A 23,125-nucleotide genomic window follows, 5' to 3' on the forward strand; every position below is an offset into this window, starting at 1 on the left:
GCAGGGACATCTCGCTCCACCATGTCTGCTGAGGAAAATGAACCACAGGTGCAGATCCAGGCAGAGGAGCAACAGGTGGGTCCCTCCTGGGGAGGCAGGTGTGCTTGGCAGCTGGAAGGGCTGTTCTAGCTTGAATGTCTCCACTGCTGGAGACAGGGACTCGTAACCACAACACTAGCCAATGATTCTAGCTCTAGAGTGCCGTAGTCACTGCCCACAAGTGCCCCCTGAAGCCAGGAGGAGCATCGGCACTGGTGACCCTCTGTATGCTGTCTCCACTCGAACACCGGCAAATCCCACTGATTATAATACCCAGTAGGGGCATTGTACCGGGTGCTGGACTGAGACATGGTTCCTGATCGGGAGAGAAAGCACTTGGAAAGACAGAAGGTCTCTCCGTTCCATCAGTGAGAGCAGGAATGAGACCGTGACAGTTCTGTTTTGTTGGTGGGTGTGCCAGGACGGAAGCAGCATTCCTGAGACTTTGCTGAATATAGGCAGCTGTTCTAATGGGACCAGGCTTCTGGGTGTGTAACTAATATCACAGTCAGGCCACTGAACCCCTGCTGAGAGGGACCGGAGACTGCCTAGCTCTGAGGACAGTCTCCTACAGAATCAGTAGTTTGCAGAAGGAAAGACAGGAGGGGCACCTTGACAAGCCAGGAGCTCTTCCTCAGCTGACTCCTCTTTCCCTCCCTCAGACTGCAGGGGACAGGGTGGCTGGCCTGCCCTTGGTCAGCTCTGCCTGTGAGATGGCCTCTGCCAGCTACGCTGCCACCAAAGAGACCCACCCAGCCATCAAAGCGATATGTGAGGTGGCAGAGACTGGGGTGAGAACCATCACCTCTGCTGCTATCACCGGGGCACGGCCCATCCTGGACCAGCTGGAGCCACAGTGTGAGTAAGGGAAAGGGAGACAGGAACGCTCCTGTGTGTGTAGCGGGGGAGGTGGGTCTGGGGGCAGGCTCAGCCTACAGTGGCTCTAGACCCACTACTGAACTCGGCCTCCAACTGGCAGCAAACAGAATCCACAGACTCCCTTCTCCTGCTCCTCTCAACTCCGCTAGCTCCTAGACGTGACCTGGCCAAGGCATTGGCCTTGTGCGGAGGAGTTCTGACGGCTGCAGCAGCTGCTGGTGGGGGGGGATTCCTGCTCAGGTACCAGCGGTGAGCTGGACCAGCCTAGAGGCAGGCAGTGCCCAGGCACAATCCCTGGTGTGCATGGCTGGCCCAGTACCACACAGCCACATGCACTGTGTATGGCACCTAATGCCATGGAGCAATACCTGCTAGAGGGCACAGGAAGCAGCTCCAATGCTAAAAGGACCTGAGCCCATGGCAGGCACTGGAGACTCCTGAAACCCTCTAGGAGAAGCTGGGGGTGGATGAACAGATGACTGGCAGCCGGATCTCCCGAGCTAAACGTGTGATGAACCAGACTGGCTCCATAGCCTTGGGCAACTTCCCCAACCCCTCTTCCTTGGCTCTCCCATCAGTAACCTGGGGACACTTGCTTAGGAACACCAGTCCTCCAATGTACACGGATTAGCAGCCCCACGAGATCTGTGCACTTGAAGGAATTAAGGGAACGAGTTCTGTGGTTATGTTTCAGTTGCAGCAGCCAATGAATATGCCTGTCGGGGTCTGGACAGACTGGAGGAGCAGCTGCCCATCCTGCAGCAGCCGATTGAGAAGGTAACCACACGAGTGTCACGGCTGGTCCTGGAGCAGCATGAGGCTGTGGGCCCTTCACTTCCGCTAGGTGTTCAGTGACCTCTCTTCTGATCCCTTTTCCTCTAGGTGGCTTTGGATGCCCAAGACCTGGTGGGTGCCAAGGATGCAGTCTGCAGCACGGTCACTGAGGCCAAGGATGCAGTGACCAGCAGGGTGAGCGTGTCCCAAGGGGCTGTCCAGGAGAGCGTGGAGGTGACCAAATCCGCCGTGACCAGGAGCATGAGCGCAGTGATGGGCTCCAGCATGGGGCAGATGGCTGCAAGTGTCATAGACGCAGCATTGGGGAAATCTGAGCAGCTGATGGACTACTACCTCCCCATGACAGAGGAGGAGCTTGGTAAGATCCCCTCTGCTGAATACAAACCAATGTGACCCTGGTGTCTTGGGGTGTGGCTTGAACTCAGTGTTCACAGCTGATGTGCCAAAAGAGCCACCTCTCCTTTGGACTTCCTTGCAACTTAGCTTGGCTACTAGCCCTCCCTTTGTTCCTTCATGCTGGGCCCTGTGCTCGCCCTGTCTGATGGCTCTGACGCTGCTCCCTGTGCTGCTACCCACTGTCTTACTGGTCAGTGCTGCAGGGCATCCAAATGTGCCCTGGGAAATATTCCATCGGTCACAAGCTCTGGGAGGACTGAACGCATCCCTGCCTTGTATCCTGGCCCTGCCAACCGGTGGTACAAGTAGATTTTAATTCTTACCAGTACGGCGACTCATGGGAGGGACCCAAAAGTGTAGGGGGGCACATGACTCCCTCCCAAACGACCCCACCCTGCCTCGTGCTGGGAGGGCTCTACAGACTCCAGACAGGAGATGCAACTACGTGGAAGGGCTGGTGGGGGGCCAGCTGGGGGTGGTACAGACACACCGGAGGAGGTGCCAGCATTCTGCTCCTTTCGCTGCTGCGGTTCCTGAGAGCCCTGCGGTTTTCAGTGGATAGCGAATGTCATTCCAGTACGTCATACTAGCAACAAATGTCTTAATGGTGCGGCGTACCTGACCTTACTGCCTTACTTGCACCACTGCTGCCAACTGACCCCTTCCCCTTTCCAGCTGAGCTTGCCACAACTCCCCTGGAGGGGACTGGAGAGGCTCCCGCAGAGCAGCGGAGTTACTACGTGCGTCTGGGTTCCCTGTCGAGCACGCTGCGCCAGCGAGCCTACCAGCACGCCCTGGGCAAGATGAGACAAGCCAGGCAGCGCACCCTGGAGGCCCTCTCCCAGCTCCAGCAAATCATTGACCTGGTAGGAACACGACCCCTCTCCCCTGCCCTGTAGCTGCTGTGGGTCACGGTCTGTCATAAATATAAAGGGAAGGGTAAACCACTTCAAAATCCCTCCTGGTCAGAGGAAAAGTCCTCTCACCTGTAAAGGGTTAAGAAGCTAAAGGTAACCTTGCTGGCACCTGACCTAAATGACGAATGAGGAGACAAGATAGTCTCAAAAGCTGCGAGGAGGGAGAAAAACAAAGGGTCTGTGTCTGTCTGTATGCTGCTTTTGCCGGGAACAGAACAGGAATGGAGCCTTAGAACGTTTAGTAAGTTATCTAGCTAGGTATGTGTTAGATTATGATTTCTTTAAATGGCTAAGAAAAGATTTGTGCTGACTAGAATGACTATCCCAGTCTGTGTGTCTTTTTTGTAACTTAAGGTTTTGCCGAGAGGGATTCTCTGTTTTGAATCTAATTACCCTGTAAGGTATCTACCATCCTGATTTTACAGAGGTGATTCCTTTACTTCTATTAAAAGTCGTCTTGTAAGAAAACTGAATGCTTTTTCATTGTTCTAAGATCCAAGGGTTTGGTCTGAGGTCACCTATGCAAATTGGTGAGGATTTTTACCAAACCTTCCCCAGGAAGTGGGGTGCAAGGGTTGGGAGGGTTTTTGGGAGGAAAGACGTGTCCAAACTATGTTTCCCAGTAAACCCAGTTAGTTTGGTGGTGGCAGTGGAAATTCCAAGGGCAAAGGGTAAAATTAATTTGTACCTTGGGGAAGTTTTAACCTAAGCTGGTGAAAGTAAGCTTAGGAGGTTTTCATGCAGGTCCCCATATCTGTTCCCTAGAGTTCAGAGTCGGGGAGGAACCTTGACATGGTCTCTGCAGCCTCCCATGCTCAGTGCCATTGGCACTGTTTGTTCCTGGGCCCAGCTGTGTCGCTGCAGTAGTGCTGCCCGCCTGCTGCCCACACCTAGCTGTGGGAGAGCTTCCCTGGCCAGCCGCCTCCTGCTCTTCCCAGCTAACTGCCCTCTCCCCCTGCAGATCAGCCATGCCAAGCAGGCCGTAGATCAGAAGCTTCACAATGGCCAGGACCGTCTGTACCAGATGTGGCTCCAGTACTGCAGGGGGAAGTTGGAAGGGCAGGAGGATCCTGACTCCGTAAAGGTATTCTCCTCCTTCTCGCCCTCACAGCCTTGCTTCAGCGAACTCCCCCCCATCTGCAGGGGAGACCTGTAGATACTCCAGTCTCTCTTTCTCCTTCCAGCAGGTTGAAGCTCAGGCTCTAGCCACGTCCCAGAGCCTCACCCAGCAACTGAAAACCACCTGCCTTACTCTCCTGGGCAGCGTCCAGGGCCTTCCCAGCACTATCCAGGACAAAGCCCAGCAGGTCTCGAGCAGTACAGAAGAGCTCCAGGCCTCCTTCTCCAGTGCCGGCTGTTTCCAGGATCTGTCCAGCAGTGCCCTGGCCCGGAGTCGGGAGATGGTGACCAAGGCCCAGGAGTCCCTGGATGAGCTGCTGGAATACGTGACGCAGAACATTCCCCTGGACTGGATCGTGGGACCCTTCATTCCCACTGGAGACTCCCCACCATATCCTGATGAGCTGGTGGAGGAAGGAAAGAAGGTGGAGGCCTGAAGGGTTCCCCCTGCTGCTGGAAGGAATCCAGCTGAATTGCCTGCATAGCTAGTGTGGGGTCTCCTTGCTGAGGCCACAGTTCTGCTTTGGCAGATGGTGGACTGAGGTCAGGTCTTCCTTCTGCAGAACCTGAATGTCCTTTCCCAGGCACACTTCCCCAGAACCATGTATTACCAGTTACAGGGTGGCATGACTAGTCATGCAGGACTGCATCCCTTGCAGGGCTAGTCTGCTTCTCTCAGGACATACCTACAGCTTTATTCCTCTGTACATAGGAAGTGCTCCTGAGCTTGATCTTTTCCCTAGCTTTGTAATGTGTAAAACTAGGGTTTAATGTTACAATAAACCTCAACTGCATTCAAATTTCTGTCTGCTTAATGTGATTCCCTCCCTGGCTCATGCTCTGTAGAAACATATACTGTACAGGTGACCCCATGCCCCTCTTCTTCACACACACAAACCCCCTCCACCCACTTTCTCTGGCAGGGCTCCAGAATGGCTGAGCTCATCTCCTGGGTGAAGGCATCTCTTCAGGTGCCTCCATTTGACACTATTCCATTGAGACTTTTCTCATGTAGAAGAAGGCAACAGTGTTCTCCCCATTGAGAACACTCATCTGGCTTCCAGTGGGTAGCAAGGCAACATTACAGGCTCTGAGACCCAACTAACAGAGGGAAAGACCCAGGTTGTTGAGACAGGGCACTATGGTCTTGAGAGGAAATGGGGTGTGTGGAGAACTGAGAACTACTACTGGTAATGAGCAAAGTTAAAAGGGTCACATACAGTGGTGGGAGACTGCCGGGCCTTGCCTCTAGTCCAGTGCAAGAAGCTCAACAGGTTGGAAGTGTCTAGGAAAAGATGGTGAATTGACAACTCCAGGCAACTGGGATTTAACAAAACACACACAGGGAGACTAGCTGCAAGAGAGAGAGCAGCAGATACTCTTGCTGAAGCATGGACATCAGCCAGCCTGCATCCTTCCTCCCTGCCATTAGCCAAGCACCTGCGTAATCTTTCCTACTGCCTAGTGTAAACCTAGCCAGGCTAATGGCTCAGGGTTGTGGGAGATCCATAGTAGGACCAGTGCTGGGCTTGGAATGCATTTTCCTGAGAGCTTGTGTCTATGCTTGAAGTCACAAGTGGGTAGTGTCATCTAGGCAGCTCCATCACTTTTGCTTATCCTAACTCTGGCTTGAGCTATTAATAAGCTTCAGGCAAGGAAATGTCTCTCGGGTTCAGCACTGCAACAGCACCATGAGCAGGAATGGGTGTGTAGCTCTCAAAGATAGAGACTAGTAATCAAAGTGGTGATGGATGCAGCTCCCAGGGCTAGTTACTCCTGATCTCATTGAACAGGGCCTGTCTTGTACTCCCAGTGGACTGGGGCTACACAGGTTTTCATAGACTCCTAGAATATGGGGGTTGGAAGGGACCTTAGGAGGTCATCTAATCCAACCCCCTGCTCAAAGCAGGACTAATCCCCAGTTAAATCATCCCAGCCAGGGTTTTGTCAAACCCGACCTTAAAAACTTCAAAGGAAGGAGACTCCACCACCTTCCTAGGTAACGCATTCCAGTGCTTCACCACCCTTCTAGTGAAAAAGTTTTTCCTAATATCCCACCTAAACCTTCCCCACTACAACTTGATACCATTGATCCTTGTTCTGTCATCTGTACCACTGAGAACAGGCTAGATGCATCCTCTTTGGAACTCCCTCTCAGGTAGCTGAAAGCAGCTATCAAATCCCCCTCCCCCCCTCCCGTTCTTCTCTTCTGCAGGCTAAACAATTCCAGTTCCCTCAGCCTCTCCTAGTAAGTCATGTGTTCCAGTCCCATGTTCCATGGATAGAAGTGGGAGCTGGATTTTCTTTACGCCATGAAGAACATTGCAGCCTCCGTTTCCCGAGCGCAGCCCCTGCAGCTAATCTTTCCGTAGAGAAGAAGCGGTTCTAACACATCCCCAAGCAGGGTCAGACCTAAGAAACCCGATGGAAAATGTTGCTGCACCACTCTCAAGTTATATAAAGCAAATTCAGTGACTGACTAACCCACCGGGTGCAGTATTTATTCAAAGAGCAGTGAGTTATTTCAGCAAACCCCAAACCAATGGGCTCGACTGTTTAATCCAGAGGCCTGTTGGAGGATCCACATGTGAGCATAGAGATCACACCAGCTACACCCCAATGGTCTGAATATTAGGAGGAGGAATGGGAAAAGGAAAGAGATGCTTCCTGCCCCCAGCTGGCTTTCTCTCCTGGGTGGCACCCTCTGGATAATTAGTGATTGTAGCTGTAGATCCCAGGTAGGAAGACTTGTAGTGTGTTCTGAACATGGTTGGGCTTGCTGCTTCTGCTGGCTGCCTGTGTGGGAGGGCTATGGATGGGAAGGTGGTTTCTAAGCCCTGACCATGCAATGGTCTCTCTGTGCTAGGGATACTTGGACCTGTGCAGAGTCCTCTGGAACTCAGCTACTCTTCCCAACTGCCTGTTGAAGTTACTGGGGGTCTGAGTAAATGCAGGGGCTGGTTTGTGCAGGGCTCATTGTAGAATCAGAGCCTAACACTGCCCCACTCTGGCCCTTGCAGCCGCTGAAGCTGAAGATCTTGTGTTTAGATGGAGGCCCTCTCACATCCCTCTGTGGGACAGACACATGGGTATGAACATCTAGGCTTGCTTTAAAGGAGGGAGGTGAGCACCTGCCTCAGCCCCAGGCCACTGTCACTCTGCTCAGCTGCTCCAGGCATTTGCACTCCCTGCTTTGATTTTACTCCCTGTGTGAAAGGTGTAGGGAGGTTATGGGACGAAGTTATGCCTGGTGTGATCTGCTGTCACTCCGGCTGGGAAGGGCCTTGGCACTGGAGTAACTAGGCCAGGAATGATAATGGGAAGAGGGCAGAGCTGAGCATAGTGGCTATGACTGACCCCCCAAACTTTTCCCTGAGCTTGTCTCCCCACTTTGTCCTTCCCTGTGGCTGTGTCATCCCCATCATTTCCCAAATGCTCCCCTGATACCCCCTGAGCCTGGGGGTTCCCTGTATTGAACTGACACTTATGTTAGACTGAGTGCAGTTAGTGGAGATGGGAAATGCTATGAACAGCGAAGGTAAAAGGTTCCCAGGAGAGTCTGCTGAGGAAATGCCTGTTGCTGGTACAGTGCTCGTGATGGCATCAAGCATATAAGAGCCAGCCACGAAACCATGGCAGAGAGATTGTCAAACATTTCACAGGGCTCCCAGGAGAAAGCAAAACTCAGGTAACGATGGAGTTGTTAGTCTGATTTATTGTGTATGAATGGTACTGGGGTAAGGGCCAAAGGCCTCCCCCGGGACTGGAGCCCCACTCCGCTGAGCGCTACACAAAGTACTCGCCCGCTGGGAGAAATACCACACAGCATGAGCCAGCCCTGGGACAGAGAACGCACCCAGCCTCTGCCAGAGTGGACGGGGAAGCAAACAGCTGCAGCAACCACCCTGCTGCCCACTGACCTGAACGACTGAATTGAAACATGCCAAGGAGCTGGGGTGGAATTCCCTGGCTAATGGGCACTTCCAAAGTGAGGGTGATGTTCATTGGCAGCTTGGTGGGCCTGATGCAGGCATCTCACCTTGTCTATGCCGGGGGGATACTAAAGACTTTAGCCCCCCAGCCCGCTCCAGGAGCAGCCTGGGTCCTCTCTCGGCTGACTGCAGAGGCGTATTACGCTGCTCGGCCAGCACGGGGAGCCAGAGGGTTTCCGAAGGAGAAGTGTCCACATGCAATGTGTGAGGATGTCCTTAGTGATATAGACATACCATCCCAGGGGTAACCTCGCGGTCCCGATCCTACACTAGCTCTGTGCTGCTGTGACCCAGAGCCCCTGTGGTGGAGTTGCCCTGAAGCCCGTGCTCCCTTCCTGAGGTCAGCAGATCTGCACACCGGCAGGGCCTGCCCATGGGCAGTCAGGTGCTGGATGTGGCGTACCCTAGGAAATGTCCCCTCAGCACTCCACAGGCATCCCATCACCCTCTACGCCAGGGGTGGCCAACCTGAGCCTGAGAAGGAGCCAGAATTTACCAACGTACATCCCCAAAGAGTCCCAGTAATACGCCAGCAGCCCCCCCATCAGTCCTCCCCTCCCCCGCTCCCAGCACCTCCCACCCAGCAGCAGCCCCGCTGATCAGCACCTCCCACTTCTTCCCCACACCGCCTGATCAGCTGTTTAGTGGCATGCAGGAGGTTCTGGCTGGGGATGGGGAGGAGCGAGGGCACAGCAGGCTCAAGGGAGGGGGCGGGAAGGGGTGGAGTGGGGGCAGGGCCTGGGGCAGAGCCGGGGTTGAGCAGTGAGCACCCCCCGGCCCATTGGAAAGTTGGCCCCTGTATCTCCAGCCCCGGAGCCGGTGCCTATACACGGAGCTGCCTATTAACTTCTGAAGAGCCGCACGGGGCTCCGGAGTCACAGGTTGGCCACCCCTGGTCTACAGGAACCCAGGAGAACTCGGTGCTGGGGAAACAGCTTCCCCTGTCTCAGATATCTTTGCAGTGGTCAAGGCCCCCGCCTGGAACAGCTGGGACGCTATATAGGCAAATACCCCCCTATGTCAATTGTAACACTGCCATTTTCCAAGGCAACAAGCTCCACCCCAATTCCAGACCTCAATGGTCAGGGTAGAGTACACCTTCCTGATTGCTTTGATGAGCTGTCTGTCAAGTGTCCCCGCCCTGTGCTGACATCATCACTGGGCTATAAAAGCTATGCAGGGGGTGGTTTGTGTATGGCTGAGGGAGCTGCAGGGTGCAGGCTTGGTGAGCAGTGGGCTGCGAGCTGCCAGTGCACCATGGCTTTGGGATCTGAAGTGTTGCGTTTGAAGGGGATTGCTTTGTTTGAGCTTGTCTGTCATTGGAATGGACCTTAAAGCTGTGCTTGCCTTGCAGTGTTTGGCCTTCCATTGTGAGAGCTGGAGAGTTGGAACTGCTTTCAGTTCTTGAGGGCTGTTAGCGTGGGAAGTTGTGGGGTTAGATGACTGGCCTGCTCTCCCTTTTCAGTTGGCCGCACTTGCCTGTATGTCTAGCTCTGACCCAGATTAATATCTGGCGGGAAGGGAGATGGGGGCAGAAAGACTGTCTCTCTGTTTAAAGAGAACAAAATCACTCTTGACCCTGGCTACTGCCATGAGTTCAGTGAGAGCTTAGAACAAGCAACAGCCAAGATCCTGGCTCAGGAAGGAAGAGCTCTGCTCCCTCAAGAGGAAACCTCTTCTCTTGGGATCCTAGCTTCCCAGCTGGGCCTCCTATGCAGCTTCTCCCTGGCTGGCCATGACCACACAGCTGGTGTTTGGGGGGGCTGCTGGAGCTTGTCTCCTTGCACACTCTGATGCTAACTCTCCATCTATTATGGGTACTGCGCTTGGCAAAGAGGCTCCAGCCTGGCCTGGGGCATATCTACCACACCTTGACCATAGACCTCTCCTCCCATGTCCAAGGAGGTGGGGCTCAGAGGAGCCCAGTCTACTTGTGGGAAGGGAGAGGAGTCAGACCCTAGAAACACTCAGGGCTGCTCTGTTCTCCCATCTCCGCCTAGCCTGTATTGCTGAAGGGGCGCTGTGAGCCCCTTCCTACCGCTCTGCCAGGGTTCGGGTCCTGGTGTGTAGAGTGCATGGGGAAGAGGGGAAAGCTGACTCCTCCCTTGGTGCAGTTACTACCCTGACCCTGCAGCCAGGCTGCAGTTCCCTGTCATGGCTCTGACTCCTGCTGGCAGGAGGAATTTCCCCTGCCTGGCCCTGTGTCCTGCTCACTGAGGTGTCCAAGACCTGGGATACATTTCCTTGGTCCCAGCCACCAGTGTAGCTAGGATGAGCCAGAAAAGAGAGCTGAAAAGGGCGCTCCTGCATTACCTAGTCCTGCAGCGTGGCTTCCCTCCCTGGGGAATCACATGGGTGCATTACTGCAGTAGGCACCGACTGGCCAAGGGACTGCAGCAGCTGTTAGAAATGAGTGAGAGGCTGCAATCTGTGGTGCAGCTGGAAGCCTGAGGCTTGCTGATCCCTTAAGGGTCCCTCCTGGTTCTTGCAGTGGCATCTCCTTTCTGCATGTCTGGTAACATGAGTGAAATCCAGGCTGCCTGCCCTGAGCCCCAGGGACAGGAGCAACAGGTAGGTCCATGCTGGGGAGCTGGCGTCCTGCTGTCCTGACAGAACTTCATTGTGTCAGAAAATGCTGAGTGTGCTGGAGTGAAATGTTTTGCCAAATCTATTGCCCAGTCAACAAAACTCTTGATGAAATGCAAGCAGGCTTCCCAGGGAAACCTGCCACTCTGAGGGGGAGCCCCGTAGAGTCCTGGGAAGCCTGTCTGGAGCAGGGTATCTGAGGTCTTGGAGGCTCCCACTCCACAGAGCAGCTAAGTGAAATTGATGTTCTTTTCACTCTTGCCGTTGCTGTAACCGAAAAGGTCAATTCCCCAAAGCTTGTTTCAAAACTGCTTGGTGTTTGGAGATTGCCAAACAGTTCAAATCAGAGTTTGCAGAGAAGTTTTTGTTGTTCGCTTTTCTTCCAAATTGGCTTTGGCGAGTGCTAACCAGAATAGTTCTGGAGCAGCCCGGCGCTCGTCCCTGCTGTACTGATTGCAGATGCTAACCCTGGAGCACAAGGGGATTCGTGCAGAGGCACCCCTCAGGCAGGACTTTTCCCATCCACTAGTTCTTGTGAAAGGAAGCCCAGGACTAGCTGTATTAACCCTGTCAGCAGCAAGGATGGGGTTAGAGCTTAGCTGTGGATTCCCAGCTGGGATACAATAGATGGATATAGCCCCCTACGCTGCTGGGAGTGGAACTGCCATGCCGTACGTGTGCAGAAGGAAGCAAGGATCATTCTGGGGGTGTCACTAACTATTAACGCTGAGCTAGCTGGGTTATGGTGTGGAGGAACCAAAATGGCCTGGGATGGGGGAGCGCTGAACTCTTCGGCACCCAGCTCTGTGGCTAGCTGGGTACAGAGTTAACGTTCCCAAGAGGGTAACAGACCGAGGAGTCGCTTGGTCCAGCCATGTGCCCCAGACAGCGAATGTTCCCCAGCTGACTCCTTCCCCTCCCTCAGACTGCAGGGGACAGGGTGGCTGGCCTGTCCTTGGTCAGATCTGCCTGTGAGATGGCTTCTGCCAGCTACGCTGCCACCAAAGAGACCCACCCAGCCATCAAAGCGGTCTGTGAGGTGGCAGAGACGGGTGAGGGCCATCACCTCTGCTGCCCTCACCGGGGCACGGCCCATCCTGGACCAGCTGCAGTCACAGAGTGAGTAAGGGAGGGGAGGCAGGAACACTCCTGTATGAACAGCCTGGGGTGGGTAACTGACAGATCTTGCCTGAGTTCACTCTCATGTCCTGGCAAATGAGTGTTTGTAGACAGTGCCCCCTTCCTGGTGTGTTGTCTCCTTGCAGCTGGACACAGGTCCTGGGACAAGACACTGGGCAGGTAACACTCCATGGGGACTAGTGCTGCTCTGCAGGGATTGCTGTGGGGCAGGGCACGGTTCCCCCTCTCCCAGGACTGGGAGAAGCCAGCTGAGAGCGAGCAGCGTCCGGCATCCAACCCTGATCTCTCCATCCCCATAAAGAGAATGGGGCACTAACCAGTCTAAAAACACTGGAGTGAGGCTTGCAGAAGCCCATGGGAATCCCTGACAAGAGCTAGAGTGCAACAGAACATTAATCTCAAGAGGTTCTGGTTGCTTTGGGGGGCTGTCTTGTTCTCCTGAGGGATCTTGGGGCCAGCACTCTGAACCTGGAACTAGTAGCCAGGACCTGAGTTCTTAGCCCCACACGACACATGGGGAGGGTATTTACATCAAAGGGACATCAGGGCCGGGGGTCCCCCTGCCCAAATGCTTGCTGTGATTGAACACCTAGGAAGGAGTTGAGGGAAACCACTCTGATCCTTTTGTAGTTGCAGCAGCAAACGAATATGCCCATAAGGGACTAGACACCCTGGAGGGGAAGCTTCCAGTGCTACAACAGACTGTGCAGAAGGTAAGAACCCTGCACCCTGGTTACAAAAAACACACTTTCTGGTTTGTAGGCAGACCACAGAATTACTGCCTCATCTACTCCATTGATGCTGCCAAGTAGCAACCTGCCAACTAGCAACAAACACTTTCTTGAAATCCAGGTTTTGTCTGGAGCTTCCCACAGCTGTAACTCCTGCACAAGGAGGCCAGGGGGTGGGGGGCATGTATGCTAGAAAGCTTCCACAGAAGAGCATTCTCCACTTGGAGGGAGTGCCTGCTATGCTTCCACCCCCCTCCTCTTCTCCCTCCTCCCCCCCCCCAAAAAAAAACCCCACCCATCTTGTAGCTCTGGCATATGTGGCCATGACCTCTCCTCTGACACCTGCCTCTAGGTGGCTTCAGATGCCCAAGACCGAGTGCATGCCACAGTGGTGGGTGCCAAGGATGCAGTCTGCAGCACGGTCACTGAGGCGAAGGATGTAGTGACCAGCATGGTGGGTGTGGCCCAAGGGGCTGTCCAGGAGAGCGTGGAGGTGACCAAATCCACAGTGACCAGCAGCATGAACATGGCTCTGGGGAAATCTGAGCAGTTGATGGATCACTACCTCCTCATGACCAAGGAGGAGCTCAGTAAGTATACTGGTGCTGGCTCTCCATGGCACAATAGCAGAATGGAGCTTTGTTAACCTCTGTATCCTCCTAATGTGCTCCCTCATGCTCTGTGGGGTAACGAGGGCCATGCAGCCCACCTTGATCACATAGGCCTGCTGTCTCTTGCAACTTGAGAATCTGGCTTGTGTTCTGCCCATTAGGTGGCAGCTAGTGGACATCCTGCAGTAAATGTTGGCAGCTGGAAACAGTTTACCGGAGATCCTTTCTTTACAGAAAATATGGTATTGGTGGGTGGAGGGGAATCTCCCATCTCATCCGGGAGACAGAGCTGGAATGAATACTGGTGTCCATGTCTCTGCCTGCTCCCTCATTGTAGTGATCCTCACCTTGTGTGTTTGTGATACATCAGTGCCTGTAGCTAGGAGTCCAGGAGAGCTGGCTGTATTTCAAGGAATCCCTGCTGAGGTTACAGGGACAAACCATCCCGATGAGTCGAAAGAATAGTAAATATGGCAGGCGACCAGCTTGGCTTAATGGTGAAATCCTAGCGGATCTTAAACATAAAAAAGAAGCTTACAAGAAGTGGAAGGTTGGACATATGACCAGGGAAGAGTATAAAAATATTGCTCAGGCATGTAGGAATGATATCAGGAGGGCCAAATCGCACCTGGAGCTGCAGCTAGCAAGAGATGTCAAGAGTAACAAGAAGGGTTTCTTCAGGTATGTTGCCAACAAGAAGAAAGCCAAGGAAAGTGTGGGCCCCTTACTGAATGAGGGAGGCAACCTAGTGACAGAGGATGTGGAAAAAGCTAATGTACTCAATGCTTTTTTTGCCTCTGTCTTCACTAACAAGGTCAGCTCCCAGACTGCTGTGCTGGGCATCACAAAATGGGGAAGAGATGGCCAGCCCTCTGTGGAGATAGAGGTGGTTAGGGACTATTTAGAAAAGCTGGACGTGCACAAGTCCATGGGGCCGGACGAGTTGCATCCGAGAGTGCTGAAGGAATTGGCGGCTGTGATTGCAGAGCCATTGGCCATTATCTTTGAAAACTCGTGGCGAACGGGGGAAGTCCCGGATGACTGGAAAAAGGCTAATGTAGTGCCAATCTTTAAAAAAGGGAAGAAGGAGGATCCAGGGAACTACAGGCCGGTCAGCCTCACCTCAGTCCCTGGAAAAATCATGGAGCAGGTCCTCAAAGAATCAATCCTGAAGCACTTGCATGAGAGGAAAGTGATCAGGAACAGCCAGCATGGATTCACCAAGGGAAGGTCATGCCTGACTAATCTAATCGCCTTTTATTATGAGATTACTGGTTCTGTGGATGAAGGGAAAGCAGTGGATGTATTGTTTCTTGACTTTAGCAAAGCTTTTGACACGGTCTCCCACAGTATTCTTGTCAGCAAGTTAAAGAAGTATGGGCTGGATGAATGCACTATAAGGTGGGTAGAAAGCTGGCTAGATTGTCGGGCTCAACGGGTAGTGATCAATGGCTCCATGTCTAGTTGGCAGCTGGTATCAAGTGGAGTGCCCCAAGGGTCGGTCCTGGGGCCGGTTTTGTTCAATATCTTCATAAATGATCTGGAGGATGGTGTGGATTGCACTCTCAGCAAATTTGCGGATGATACTAAACTGGGAGGAGTGGTAGATACGCTGGAGGGGAGGGATAGGATACAGAAGGACGTAGACAAATTGGAGGATTGGGCCAAAAGAAATCTGAGGTTCAATAAGGATAAGTGCAGGGTCCTGCACTTAGGATGGAAGAATCCAATGCACCGCTACAGACTAGGGACCGAATGGCTAGGCAGCAGTTCTGCGGAAAAGGACCTAGGGGTGACAGTGGACGAGAAGCTGGATAGGAGTCAGCAGTGTGCCCTTGTTGCCAAGAAGGTCAATGGCATTTTGGGATGTATAAGTAGGGGCATAGCAAGCAGATCGAGGGACGTGATCGTTCCCCTCTATTCGACATTGGTGAGGCCTCATCTGGAGTACTGTGTCCAGTTTTGGGCCCCACACTACAAGAAGGATGTGGATGAATTGGAGAGAGTCCAGCGAAGGGCAACAAAAATGATTAGGGGTCTAGAACACATGAGTTATGAGGAGAGGTTGAGGGAGCTGGGATTGTTTAGCCTGCAGAAGAGAAGAATGAGGGGGGATTTGATAGCTGCTTTCAACTACCTGAAAGGGGGTTCCAAAGAGGATGGCTCTAGACTGTTCCCAATGGTAGCAGATGACAGAACGAGGAGTAATGGTCTCAAGTTGCAGTGGGGGAGGTTTAGATTGGATATTAGGAAAAACTTTTTCACTAAGAGGGTGGTGAAACACTGGAATGCGTTACCTAGGGAGGTGGTAGAATCTCCTTCCTTAGAGGTTTTTAAGGTCAGGCTTGACAAAGCCCTGGCTGGGATGATTTAACTGGGAATTGGTCCTGCTTCGAGCAGGGGGTTGGACTAGATGACCTTCAGGGGTCCCTTCCAACCCTGATATTCTATGAGTCCATAGCCTGGAACAGAATACCAGACCTGGGGTCTGACTCTGCAGTTCAGGTCTCATCACAACTGACAATTTCTCCCTTGCTGTATTCCAGGTGAGCTGGCAACCCCTGTGGAGGGATCTGGAGAGCAGAAGAGTTACTTTGTGCGTCTGGGTTCCCTTTCTATCGGACTCCGCCAGCGAACCTACCAGCACGCCCTGGGCAAGATGAGACAAGCCAGACAGCACACCCTGGAGGCCCTGTCCCAGCTCCAGCAAACCATCGACCTGGTATGACCTTTTTTCTTACTGTGTTTTTTTTCCCCCTGTAGCTGCTCTGATCACTGAAGATCAGACAGTTGCTTGCCAAGCTCTGCATGTCCCTGAATGACCATGTGAGCGGGGGGGGGCAGTCATGCAGTGTCTGCACACAACTATAGCTCAAAGCCCAGCTGAGTGCCATGTAGTCCTGGGTGCATGATACCTGCATCCATGGGAGTGGGTGTACTGTGACACTGGTCTTTGGTGGCTGCAGAAGTCAACAGCTCCCTTCCAGGTGAAGGGTCTCCAGCCTAGTGGTATCACAAGTGTGGCACTGTCTGCTTCACTCAGCTTCTGCTGCTCCCCTGTACACACTGGGAGCAATACTGGGAGGAGCTCTTGTTCTCTGCTGTCCCACATAGTGACTGAACCCCTGTATCCTCTAGATAGAACATGTCAAGCAGGCTATGAGTCAGAAGGTTCATGATGGGCAGGAGAAGCTGCAGCAGATGTGGCTGGAGTGGCACAAGGGCCAGCTGGGAGGCAGTGAGGATGACCGCTCACCACAGCCAGAGGTATCTGATGGGGTTGGAACCACAGCTCCCAAACAACTCAGCTGGGGTGGCCTTTCTCACCTTGCTCTGCTGATACACAGCCTGACTCTCCAGGAACTGTTATCACCCAACACAACAGCAGGTGGCTCCACACACCCAACTGAGTTACCTGAGTACTTTTATCTAAGCCACTCATGGACAAACAGGAGGCCTTCAGCCAATTTCCTAACTCCCCTGCCTTGCACCCCTACTGCAGCAAAAACCCAGAATTATACCATCTTATGCTGCACAGGGATCTGTAAAACATAAGTTCATTAATAGTTTGCTTCCCCCACTCCCCTTGATGTAGGGAAGACATGCAACAGCCTCTGTTTAGAGCTAGGATTCCCAAACACTTCACTTAAAGACACACTGGTTAAGATAAAACATAAAACAAGTTTAACTACAGAAAGATAGACTTCAAGCAATTAGAAGTGATAGCAAGCAGATTACTTGGCAAATAAAGGCAAACTAAGCCTAATATACTAGATATGGTTTGAATTAGCAATATCTCACCCTGGTTGATATGAGCAGTCCACCAAGCTTCCATACATAGGCTAGAAATCCATTCTGGCCCCAGGCTAAACTTCCCCCAGTTTAGTCTCTGCCCCTCAGGGGGGTTCCAGGAGACCTCTTGTTTGGGGGAGTGAGGCCAAGAGATGTCTTTCAACATAGGTTGGAACAAAGGGTTCCTGGCAAGTTTCCAGCCCAGCTTGTGGGGAAAAATATGGTGTCATGCCCTTGCGTGCCTTGCTGAGTCATAGCAGCCATGACTCATAGTCTTCCTGTGAAGGTTTCAGATAGCCTAAGCTCTTCCATGGGCCATTGTCTTTGAAGGGCCATCAGCACTGTAGCTTCTTCATTGTTGTACCTCAAAAGCTGCTTGTGGGTGTGTTCAACACCTTTAGTAACCCATACATAGCAAAACTTTAACTTCATATAAAACAATAGTGCACACCATCTGAGATATTAATGGTCAACAGATTAAGACTTTCAGAATGATGCCTTACAAGGCATACTTCGTACAAAATGCCACATAACAGCACTGCTGTTGTGAATGTGGGGCGCAGTCAGTGTCATTGTCCTCTCACAAAGACTCAATGTGACAGTGCTGCACAGCATGTCATGACAGGAGTGAGCTTCACACACCTAGTCACTCTCCCTCCTATCTCTCTCTACAGGAGATGGTAGCCCAGGCTCTAGCCACTTCCCATAACCTCATCCTGCAGGTGTGGCCCACCTGCCATAGCCTCCTGCCCAACATCCAGGGTCTCCCTGCCACTCTCCAGGAGAAGGTCCAGCAAGCCTACCAGAACATTGGAGAAGGAAGTCTGGAGCTCTCCCATGTCCAATCCCTCCAGGAGTTGTCTGAGGGTATTCTGACCCAGACTCGGGAGAAGTTGACCAAAGCCCAGGAGTCCCTGGATGAGCTGCTGGAATACGTGGTGCAGAACACACCTCTCACGTGGATCGTGGGACCCTTCACTCCTGCTGGAGACTCCGCTGGTTCTCGCCTCCTCTGCAGAGCCAGTGGCACAGCCTGAACATTTCATATCCATATCTGCCTCTCTTCTCCCACCCCACCATGCTGCAGTTGTTTGTGGTGAACAGCATGTCACAGGAGTTATTGCAATAACTCTCATGGAATGGAGGCAAATCTTTTCACCTTGATGAGCCCATCTGCCCTGGGTTTGCGGTTCTAATACCTTAGTTTTGTCACCTCCCCACTATAAGTGATGGACAGAATAATTTCTCATGAGTAGCCAACTGTCTAGAACACCCACCTATTAAATGGGCCTTAGCTGGAAGCCTTCAGAAGGCATGTGTCTCATGGTGACTTGACTTCTAAGACTGATGGGTCCTACTGAGCTGGCTCTCGCTTCCTGCAAGCCCAACTTCCAGGCTGGAGAAGGGTGGGTCAGAGATGGGACCCCCACTACCTTGGGAATCCTGAGGTGTTGAGCACATGCTGGTTACAGGGGGCTGACTCCAGTCCACCTAGAGGTTCTAAGGTATCATTTGTCCAGTGTGAGGGCTTCACCTGGCCTTCCTTCAAACAGCATTCAACCAATACTGCTAGTTCAGTTATTGGTGTTCCTCCATCTCTCTCATTCCTGGTGCTGGGTTTCTCTAAGGTAACTGAGCCTTGTTAATGGAAGTGCATATGGGCTGGTAGATATAAAAGGTCTCTGCTGGTGACTAAGCACTTCTGTATGTTAACACAGCTAGCCTCTTCCACAATAAACACAAGCCGCTTTCAGACAAGTCTCGTCCTTGTGTTCATCTGCAGATCTCTTCCTGTCTTGCTATCCCACCTTGAATATACCCTCTGACTGAGCCATGTCCTGGAGACCAGCTCTCCCTGACTAGGGTAGCCTGACTTTGGTTCCTTTGCTTACTTGCTGTCCTGGGCTGAACAGACTCAGAGTGCTAACAATGTCAGGAAATGCCATCTCCCATGGATGCTGTTCTGCCTCTCCACCCACTGAAGACAATGCAGGGTGGGGAGTATTGCTCAGTCCCTGGCCATGGGAATGATGCTCTGCCCTGGACCACTCAGATTTCTGGGGCTTGCCATTCTGCCTTCTCTTCCCCATTTCTTAGCCTGACCAATTACATGTTGCCTTCCCTGAGTCCTGCCCCTCAACCTCTCTCATTGGCTTTATGGCCTGACAAAGGAGATGCTTAAAGCCTTCATCAGAGAAGCTAATCTGGCACTGATAAGTGTTTCTAGTCAGGCAGGGTTGGGGAACTTGATCTCATGCAGGATGATGCTAAAGAATCCTCACTGCTACAAGTACTGGTGTAAAATGTTCCCCTGAAAGGTGACTGTAGTCTCACCCTCAACAGTCACCACCTGCCCAGGAACCAGACCAGCTTGCAGACAATGCTCAGATAACTAGGTCCTTCCTTTGGTTTCTACTGCACTCAACATCCCTGCTTGGATTTCAAAGAAAGCAGAACTTGGCCCAGTATAGACACTTGAGGAAATGACCCAAAGGAATTTGAGGGAACTCCTCTTCCCTTCTCTGAGTTGTCACTCTGACCAAAGTTACTTACAGAATTTCCCTAGCTCAAGTATTAGGTGTCTTTGCTGTGGATGATCAAAGGGGGTCAGTGTGGTTCCATTGACAGCATTCCTTTCTCAGATTACAAGAATGCTATTTCAGAGTAACAGCCGTGTTAGTCTGTATTCGCTGTAGCTCACGGAAGCTCACGCTCAAATAAATTGATTAGTCTCTAAGGTGCCACAAGTCCTCCTGTTCTTTCTAAGAATGCTATTAAGACTCTAGTTTTGTTTTAGAAGTTCCCGGGCTTCAAAGAAACCAAATCAGTCAGGCCTCAGTTAGTATAAACCACTTGTGAATATATGTTATGGCCTCCTTTAGCTCAAGATGTAGAAGCTTATACTTAAGCATCCCTGGTTCAATTGCTAGAGTTTCACTGAATGTCAGTTCTGACTGAAAAAAATTCAATTAGCCCCAGATGTGTGGCTTGCAAAATCCTCTGCAATGAACTAAAACACTTATGTAAAGTTTTGTGAAAATGTCTCTCCTGTTCCACACCACTCACCTGTGAGTATGAGAGACTAGAAAATACACCACATGCACAAGAAAATGAGACCTTTATGTGCTATGCCAATGTTTCTCCTCAGGAAGTCTGCACAGGTGCTTCCTGGTCCATGTCACACCAGGCAATCGTGTAACTCTCAGTTTTCACCAAAGGGGAAATTGTCACAGCAGCTGCAGTACCAAAATGTAGCCAAGCTGCCAAGGAGTACCAGAGACCTGTGGAACACATTTAAAAGTATTCCTAGACAAGCTGGGGCTAGTGAAAATACAGGCTAAAATTATAAATGGAATCCACGAGGATAGCCAGAAATTAACCAAGGAGACAGCTTAGCTGGTCCTGGACCAAAGAAAACACGCTGGCCTTTCCCAAAATAGACAGTGAAGCAAACAACCACAGAAAATGCCCAATTGCACTGAACAACAGGGTCCACACCCTAATGTGGAATGGGGCTACAGCCTCAAGCTAAGTGTATTCTGGGGCCTCCTATGGGAGCCTGGGAGACCTGAAATGAGCTGATCGCTTTGTCCAAGTGCCATCTTTTAGCTATGCTGCCATATAGGAGTAGAATCCTGCTGTGCTGAAGTGGTCAGCTCTTCTGGGCAGGAATAATGAGCCCTAAGCATTCCCTGAGAGACATTGTCTCACTCAGTGGTTGTACTTCTCAGCCAATCACACTGATAAAACATCTAAAATTATGGCTCTCACTATTCCCCTGATAGCCCTGCTGCCTACACTCCAGAGAAATCTCTGATTTATTTTAATATCCCTGTTAAAATGAGCTAGCAGATGGCATATGATTAAAAACTGGCTAACTGATAGGTCTCAAAATGTAATTGTAAACAGGGAATCACCATGGAGTTGATGTATTTCTAGTGGGGTCCCAGGGGGATCAGTTCTTGGCCCTATATTATTTTAACATTTTTATCAATGACGTGGAAGAAAAAAAATAAAATCACTGATAAAATTTGCACATGACAAAAAAATTGGGGAAGTGGTAAATAATAAAGAGGACAAGTTACTTGGTAAAAGCAAACAATCTGCATTTTAACATGGCTCAATGTATATGCCTAGGAAAAAAGAATGTAGGCCATGCTTACAGGATTGGGTTGGGGGCAGAATCTATCCTGGGAAGCAGTGACTCTGAAAAATATTTGTGGGATAATCAACCGAACATGAGCTCCCAGTGTGATGTTGTGGCAAAAAGTGTTAATGTGATCCTGGGATGCATAAACAGGGGAATCTCGAGTAGGAGGAGAGAGGTTATGTTATCTCTATTTGGCACTGATGTGACTGCTGCTGAAATGCTGTGTCCAGTTTTGGTGTCCGCAATTCAAGAAGGATGTTGACAAATTGAGGACGGTTCTGAGAAGAGCCAGAGAATGATTAGAAAACCTGACTTATAGTGATAAACTCAAAGAGGTCAATTTATTTATCTAAACAAAGAGAAGGCCAAGGGATGACTTGATCACAGTTTGGAAGTATCTACATAGGGAACAAATATTTGAGAATAAGCTCTCCAATCTAGCAGTCAAAGGTGTAACACCATCCAATGGTTGGAAGTTGAAGCTAGACAAATTGAGATTGGAAACAAGGCATACATTTTTACAAGTGACAGTAATTAAGCATTGGAAAAATTAACCAAAGGGTCATGGTGGATTCTCCATCACTGACCATTTTTAAATCAAGGCTGGATGTTTTTCTAAAAGCTCTGCTCTAGGAATTATTGGAGGTGGGGGCAGATCTCTGACCTGTGCTATACAGGAGGTCAGAGTAGATGATCACAATGGCCCCTTTTGCCTTGGAACCTATGAATCTATAATGTTAGGGCTCCATTAATACTTGTTGTTTTGTTAAGATGGCTGAAGGGGAAAAGGTGTTTCCTACAAAGCTACTCATTGGTCAGGGTGGAGAGCTCTGATTTCTTTCTGGTGCTGTCTGTCTAGGCCTGCCCTCCGATGATATCAGCACTGGTATATAAAGCCTGAGCAGCATTTGTATACTGTACCAGTGCAGGAGCTGAGAACTGATTGGAGAACCTTGCTGAGGTAGGCTGTGGTTTTTATTGAAATAACTATGCCTGCCTGTGGGAGAGAGGGGTTGTTTAGCCTGTTCTGAAGTGTTTGGTGGGGGTTTTTTTTGTTTGTTTTTTCAGCTGTGAAATGTGTGATTTTAATTTAACCTATTTCAGTGTGCGGCATCTGCATTACTGAGAAACAAACGCCAGACCTTTCAGTACTGGCCTAGAAGGGAGATGCTTAGAGATGAAAGCTCTTGAGTTTGTCTTGTGATCTGTGAAACTCTGGATTAGTGAAGAGGAAAGAAGGGGGAGTTATGAGACTTTCTTGCCAATCCTGAGTGTCAGGCTAGTCCCAGTGCTGCCCAGTCACCCTTCCTGGGTGAAACCCAAGAGTGTTTGGGGGGGTGGGGATGAGTGGGTGGATTTTTTTTGTTTTTGTTGTGTTTTAAAGGTTTATGGCTTTGTTATGAGGTCTTGACTAATCAGCTGCAGATAGGAATTACCTGCCTTGGGAAGCTGAATCAATTAACCAGGTTTAATCAATGAGCTTAGTAAGGCAGGGCTAATGAGAAACAGGTAGAATATGATCATAGAAAAGACAAATCTGCTGCTTTAGCTGAAATTCTGATGGGGCTTTAAATCTCTACATCAAGTGGTCTGACTCTCTAACACCTGGTCAACAACTCTGGTGCCTCTAGCGAGGGGAGCTCTCTCACTGTGAGAATGGGAGTCCTTAACCACTTAGAAATGGTCCCATGATGATGGTCACAGGGTTGCCGTCTCTCTGCAGGGGGATGTTTACCTTCCATTAGGCTTGTTTTCAAGCTTAGTAGCTGGTATTTCATGTACTTGAGGAAACTCTTCCCTTCAAGCTTCTCCTCCAACTCTAAACCTGTCTTTCTCTGAACCCCACATGAGGGGAAACGCTATAAACAAGGCAAACTGCTTGTGGTCCCCATTTTAACTATTTCTGTGTGCAGTTGAAATCCTAACCCTTGCTCTCCTAGCCGCTTGATGGTCGGATGGTGAGCTTGGTTGGCTGTAT

General features: G+C 51.0%; 1 protein-coding gene and 1 pseudogene across 1 annotated transcript; both read left to right on the forward strand.

Annotated features, from left to right (window-relative positions):
* LOC125637214 (perilipin-3-like) lies at positions 1-4,619 on the forward strand. The gene is made up of 7 exons (XM_075128274.1): positions 1-75; positions 702-897; positions 1,613-1,695; positions 1,801-2,071; positions 2,785-2,975; positions 3,988-4,110; positions 4,214-4,619. The coding sequence occupies exons 1-7, from the start codon at positions 22-24 to the stop codon at positions 4,580-4,582; spliced, it is 1,287 nt and encodes a 428-aa protein (XP_074984375.1). The 5' UTR covers positions 1-21; the 3' UTR covers positions 4,583-4,619.
* A 6,038-nt stretch (positions 4,620-10,657) lies between these two features.
* Positions 10,658-18,034, forward strand: LOC125637413 (perilipin-3-like; annotated as a pseudogene).
* The last annotated feature ends 5,091 nt before the right edge of the window (positions 18,035-23,125 follow it).

The sequence above is a fragment of the Caretta caretta genome, chromosome 5 (assembly GCF_965140235.1).
Source record: "Caretta caretta isolate rCarCar2 chromosome 5, rCarCar1.hap1, whole genome shotgun sequence".
Taxonomy (NCBI): Eukaryota; Metazoa; Chordata; order Testudines; family Cheloniidae; genus Caretta; species Caretta caretta.